This window comes from Solanum dulcamara, chromosome 7, assembly GCF_947179165.1.
Source record: "Solanum dulcamara chromosome 7, daSolDulc1.2, whole genome shotgun sequence".
NCBI lineage: Eukaryota > Viridiplantae > Streptophyta > Magnoliopsida > Solanales > Solanaceae > Solanum > Solanum dulcamara.
Genome location: NC_077243.1, coordinates 9,950,451 through 9,957,422, shown reverse-complemented (window position 1 = coordinate 9,957,422; position 6,972 = coordinate 9,950,451). Strand labels below are relative to the sequence as shown.

Genomic DNA, 6,972 nt, shown 5'->3' with positions numbered 1-6,972 from the left:
GGCCAAAAAGCTTATAACAGAGTGTTTACTTTCAAACTCATCTCTCTCTCTCTCTCTGCTAAATCCATTTTTTCATGCAAAACTTATCATCAACATCTGTCACTCTTCTTCCACGCGTCCATTTTCCTCTCCCTTTATATTCACTCCCATATTCTCCTCTCTTTTCTCATTCAACATTTATAATATACCATTCACTCTTCAATTAATTTAATTTTTTTTAATAAATAAATAAACGCCACCGTCCATGGCTGAGCAACACTCCCGCGCCCAGCAGCAGCAAATGCAAGCTCACCCAACGGATCCCATCAAAAGCCTTGTCCCTCAAAATGTTCCTTCAAAATCCCAAATCCTTGCCGTCGTCACTCTCTTCCCTGTCGGTGGAGCTCTCCTCTGCCTCGCCGGTCTAACACTGGTCGGAACTCTGATCGGACTCGCCGTTGCTACCCCGGTTTTTCTGCTTTTCAGTCCGGTTTTGGTCCCGGCGGCACTCACGATCGCGCTGGCCGTTACAGGAATTTTGACGTCTGGAGCGTTTGGGATAACGGCGCTTTCGTCGTTGTCGTGGATGATTAATTACATGAGGAGAATGAGGGGAACAGCTGGAGAACAGATGGAGCATGCGAAACGGAGGGTGCAGGAATCAGCTGCTGGACAAATGGGACCGAGAACCGGCCAGAAGGATGCTACTCCTACTACTAGAATGCTGTTGTGAAATTCTGATGAGATAAATCTGGAATAGTCTTAATTTCTGTGTTTTTTCAAAATATTTAATCTTTCTATGTATTATTATGTATACTTATGTGTTGTATTTAATGTATCTTTTTTAAGTGTTTAATTTGCACCGTTTTGTTTTTATAGTGCAATAATAAAAATCTGAGTTTTTGTGTTTGGTGTCTTCTTTTCTTTTCAGTAGCTTTCTGTGTTTTTTTTATTGGAGTTGTCAAATGGACATTGAGTCAATTTTGTGACTTGTAATTTTCATTTTGCATTTTTTGTTTTTTTCATAACACGCTGGAATTTAATTCCATAAACATGATTAATTTGATAAATATGAATTCGCTCAAGCGATTTGCATCTCTACATCTAAGGAATGATATTTCTCCATTTTTATGCTCAAATCTAATAGCAGTTGTTACAATTCCAATCCAATCCAGAATTGCATCATATTCTGTGTGCTCTTTTAATAGCTTAGCACTTCACCTCGGAGAATTAAGTATCTTGTTTTTAATTATGTTGTTCGATCTGTAGTTTGTCCAAATCTCATTTCACAATTACGAGGCTCTGTTTAGATTGACGGATTTTTAATTTTAAATACTTTTTTAGTATTTTGATGATATTTGAGTAAAAATAATAAAAAATGAGTCCTTAAGTTTAAGATTTCTAACTTATATCTTAGTCGTGTAAGACATCAGCTGCAAGCGTATCCAAACAGAACGATCGAAGTTGTGCAGAGCCTTAAACCCTTAAACCCTCAACTCAAATGTAGTCATTTTTAAAAGTGGTAGTAATTGTTCTTAAATATTATAAATATATATTATATTATGAGCTGATGTTATGATTATTTAAATACTAATAAAGGGTTAAATACTTAAAAATTCCTTCTAATTTAGAAGTTCAATAGAATTTTTCTTAAATTTTTAACGGTAATTCTTATGAATAATATTAATGATTATTTAAAGATCAATAAAGGTGAAAATAATTAAAAATTCTTTCGAATTAATGTGAAAAGGAAGTGTAAAACAAAATTACTACACTAATTTGCCACAGAAAAGAGTTGAAAAATGGTACTTTAATTGAAAATTTTAGAATTGCAAACATTTTTAGGGGGGAAAGGAGTATATTAGGACTTATATTTATCAGATTAGGACTCTCAAGATTGTCCATTGTATTGATGTATAACTAGGACTCGTAGATTTTATTATGTACATCTAGAATTTTTATATCTTTGTATAAATATATGATATCGGGCTCTTGATTAATAATAAGCCATTATCAAAACTCTCTTATGGTATCAGAGGTCCAAATCTAGCCCACGATTTGTTAGTTTCTTTCCTTGTTTTCGTTCAGTCATGGCTTCTCGATCTCTTTTTATCTCGGAACCTGTTACTTCAATAATTTGTTCTCTTCCAATTTCTACACCTAATATCAGTTCTACTATTTCTACCATGAGCACTACTCCTTTGGCGTCCTTCTTTTCTCTTTCTTTTGTGCCATCTCCTTTGGTCTCTGTATCGACTTCCTTATCTGGTCAGGCGTTATCTACGACTCTAGGCAATATTATTGGCTTACTGTTTCTTTCACCATGCTCTACTAATTTTGATCCCATCCTTTCTTCTACCTTTTGTTCTTCAGCGTCTCTTGCTGCACCAAATATTATGAATCTCGTTGCCATCAAACTTCAATCTGTCGAAGACTATTTGACGTAGAGAACTCAGTTTACCTCTCTTTTGATTTCTCATGATTTACTTGGATTTGTTGATGGCTCTTTTTCACCTCCAAATCAATTTATTTGTGATTCTTCCGAAAATCAGTAGCCTAATCCCAACTACCGCTCTTGGCTGCGAGTAGATCAAAGTGTGAGATCTTGAATTGTTGCTACCTTATCACGTGAGGTTCTTGCTGATGTTCATCTTTTACCCACATCTCATGATATTTGTATGTCTTTACATTGTCGTTACATGGATACTAGTCAAGCAAAATCAATTGACTTAAAACGATAACTCACCACCCTGAGTAAAGTAGACTCTACATCTATTGATCAATATTTGAGGGATGCAAAACAAATCGCAGATTCTTTAGCAGCTATTAATTCACCTGTTTCAAATCAAGACTTTAGTGATCATGTATTTCTTGGCCTAGGAAAGGACTATGACACGTTAGTTGGTGTTGTTGATATTACAAGATTACAAATTACAATTGAAAAATAAAATAAAGAACATAAATTCACTTTTTGACTGAGGCGCGGATATCTCGCTCTCTTTAAAGAGATTCAAGTCCACTGCAACAAATCTTTTCACCGGTCCAGCAGTAGTCCTCTTGACGTGTCCCCTCTAGGATACAACAGCCTTATCACAAAATGTAACTCAACAAACTCTGGACAAGAGTTTAAAGCTCCACAAAAAAGAACACATCCCTTCAACTAATAAGAACTCTCTTTTTTTGACAAACTTAATGCACTCAATGTTTTCTACCATTTCAAAACAAAGAAGACCTCTCTATTTATAGGAGAGGAAATCATTCAAAGATGAAAAAATAATGGAATGCCAGCATTATTATTTAGTGCACCATTATGATTTAATGCCCCACTTATTAGTGATAATTAGGTTTAAAATACATAATAGAATAAATAATTTTGCACTAACTAAAGATGATAATGAAAGACATTTTTTATGCATGAAAGAGATAATTATAACATATGCTACTTATGCAAATTAATATCACTCAATATTGATATTAAAATGTTAAAATTAACAATCCCCCACTCATTTTAATATTATATAAGAGAGTGTATCAGTTGAAGGAAGACCAACATACATAATAAAGGTGTGCTCTGCATTGAACATCCACTTAGTGAAACAATAACATTTACTCCAGAGTCGTAGTGGTCTCAGACTTGAACTACGACTGCTTAAGGTACATAAAATATTACTGCTAACACATAGTAATCAAAGTGTTGTCACGAGCTTTATAAGCCAGCACATTACGGTCTTGTGCTATCCCGGTTTTATGAGTGCTTTTGTGTCATGCTCCGAGAGGGTACCCTAGACGTGACCGGCACTCGAAGACCATTATTGGTCCCCAAGCGAACCACTTGGTCCAATTACACATCCATTCACTATCAATCAATCAGCAGAAAGTTTTAAATAATGAAATAATTTAGCGGGCAATCCAAATCAACGATCTAACTCAAGAAAGAAAGGCCATGGGCCAACAAATCAAACTCCAGTCTTTATCATTAAAATAGTTTGACAAGAATAAATCAAGGAAAGAAAATACTCAATCGACCCATCACTATCTAGTTTATGAAGCCTCTATCACTACTATCTAATTGGTGCCAATGACATATTCATGGCTACCTCAAATCAAAATGAAAAGGGCTAACTCGACGCAAGAATAACATAAGCGGTGTCCTCCGAATGTAGGAGAGGACTCACCAATACGCTGAGTGTGTATAGATCCTCCATGGTGCTCCTATTGACGATCTCTTAAACCTATGTCTACATCATGAAACGATGCAGGTCCAAATAGACGTCAGTACATAAAATATACTAGTATATAATATGACAGAATGAAACATACCTCAAAAAAGAATAACGTGGTTCAAATATCTCAAATCAGAAAGATAAGAGAGACTCAATCAAAGTGTCATAAGTCTAAAGTAAGAATACATTTTTAGACAAAGACCAATCATATACCATACAATCCAATCCAATCATGTACAATACAGTTCAATCAAATCATTTACAATTCGATCCCATCCAATCACATACCACTCTATTCAACCCAATCACACATCATTCTATTCAATCCAATCTAATCGTACACTATCCGATCACATATCATTTAATCCAATCCATCACATATCACCTAATCCAGTCCAATCATACACAATCCAATCATATATCATTCAATCCAATCATGTATATTCCGATTCAATCCAATTCAATCACATATATTCCGATTCAATCCAATCCAATCATATGCAATCAACTCCACCATAAAGTCAAAGAACTTATCTCAATAGATATGCAAATTAAATTATGTAATATTTTATAATTCAACCCAATCATCTATAATCACAATCAAACCAATCATATCAAGTACAATCCATTTAATTGGGAGTTTTTCTAACCGACAACTATCACCATATGAGCGAGTGATAGTACAACAAGCCGACGTTGTTGCCAGGGTAAGAACGAATCAACAATTATGGATCCATAACCAACCAAGTCCTATCATGTCAGGACAGTAATTTAGGAAACATCCGACTTTAACGGTCCAATCCTCTCTTACGTTTGGCAATGTAGTTTATTGGTTCGAATATGAACTATACTCTTACCCAATTCGGTGCTCGATACTCCTCCCAAGACTCTATATGCTCATATCTATCAAGTGAGTAAAATACTCAAAATACTCATTTAGTCTCATTGGACTCTTTTAAATCAACTTATTTAGTCTCATTGGACTCTTTTCAAAACTCAATCAAATCTGGCCTCATTGGACTTTCTTTCAAATCGACTCATCTCAAATCATCAAACTCTTCTCTTTAAAATTGATAAAATCTCAACTCAATCTCAAAAATCGATATTTTAAAGTAAAAATGCTCAACTCATTTATACTCAAAATACTCATGTTCAAAAATGAGAATTTAAGAGACTTTTTCAAACTCAATTTATGCTTAAACTCTTTCTAAATCAAAGATGAAAATAATCACCCTTTAAACTCAAAATAGTGTATAAATAGTTTATGCAAAAATGTTTACAAATCATTTATTTAAAACTCCTTCTCAAAAGATCATTTATTTTCAAAATGTTCATAAGACTCCAATCAAATCAAATTATGCAAATCACATATCACATAATCACATTAGACTCCAATCCACTTCATCACACAACATCATCATCAATATAACCTTTCCATTCACATCATCATCAAACATCATCATCAAATATGATCATTCACATCATCATCAAACATCTACTCCAAAATCCTTATTTAATTCTATGTTCAATTTATAGAGACAAAAGGACATTCTAACTCTACCAAGGTTTCGTTCTTTTTTATGCCTTTCACATTTATAACTATCCCAATTCATTCTTTTCATCCCAACCAATGTATACACATAAAATCATCAATCTCAACCTCAAGACAATTATGACAAAAGAAATCTCATCTTGGGTTCATATGAATGAATACATGAATCCATACTCCTAACAAAACTCAAGAACACCATTAATACATATAAATTCATATACAAAGATTCATTTGTAGTCAATAATATGAAATATAACTATTCAAGAATTTAAGTCATAAAAATCACCAATCAATTAGTAGTACATAAAAATATTCTAGAGTTTAGAAAAATTTCAAGAAAACCTTCATAGAAGGTTCAATCCCTTCACAATTTTCATCCAACATATCTATGGGGCATATGGAAGAACTCAATCCATATTTTAGGTTAACCTTACATACCTTAGAGTAGATTTTGAAGAAACCTTGTTGTTGGGTCTTCAATGAAAAGCTTGAATCCTTGAGCTTTTGATGGCAAATCTTGTTGGAGATGTTTAGGAGAGAAGATGGGATGAAAATTAGGATTTTTGGAAGGTGAGGAGACTGAAAAATGATTCCAAAACGTTCCAAGGTAGGGTATATATGTTTAGGAAAAATGTTCAAATTGCCCTTCATCAAAAATCTGGAAAACTGGGCAAAAATCATGTTGGCGCACGCGCCACTGCAGCGCCAAGCCAAAATGGGCTTAAAACTCTGCACACCTAATAGTGGCGCATCGCTCTAAAGACCAAATACTGAGACTATTTTTTTTTGGTAACTAATAATTTTTATTAATCACCAAGAGATATTTACATAATCATAACAAACTACATCACAGTTTGTTATCCAACAAGAAATAAAACTCAAAGTAAGACCTCAAACCTACAATTAGTTTCAGAAGAGGAGAGATTGTTGTAGTCGAGTACTAATCGCCAAAGGAGCTCTCAAAGTGCACATATATGCTATTTCCTTAGTTATCTCTTCATAGTTTCTTTTTTTTTCTTCAAAAGTTCTCTGGTTTCTTTCCATCCATATTGCATAAGAGCACTCAACATATATTAATTTGAAGAGCTGTACATTGTGAGACTTGCCTTTAGATTGTTTCAGAGTCCATTCCAAATGCATATCCCATGTATCAGCCTGAAAGAGTGGCCATTTAATCCAATTAAGCAATTTCTTCCAAATAGCTCTAGTAAATTCACA

The 6,972-nt window shown here is 34.1% G+C and overlaps 1 protein-coding gene across 1 annotated transcript; it reads left to right on the top strand.

Annotated features, from left to right (window-relative positions):
• On the top strand, positions 1–886 carry LOC129896152 (oleosin H2-like). The gene has a single exon (XM_055971985.1). It carries the CDS (start codon positions 245–247, stop codon positions 710–712), a length of 468 nt encoding a protein of 155 aa, XP_055827960.1. The 5' UTR covers positions 1–244; the 3' UTR covers positions 713–886.
• Positions 887–6,972: the final 6,086 nt, after the last annotated feature.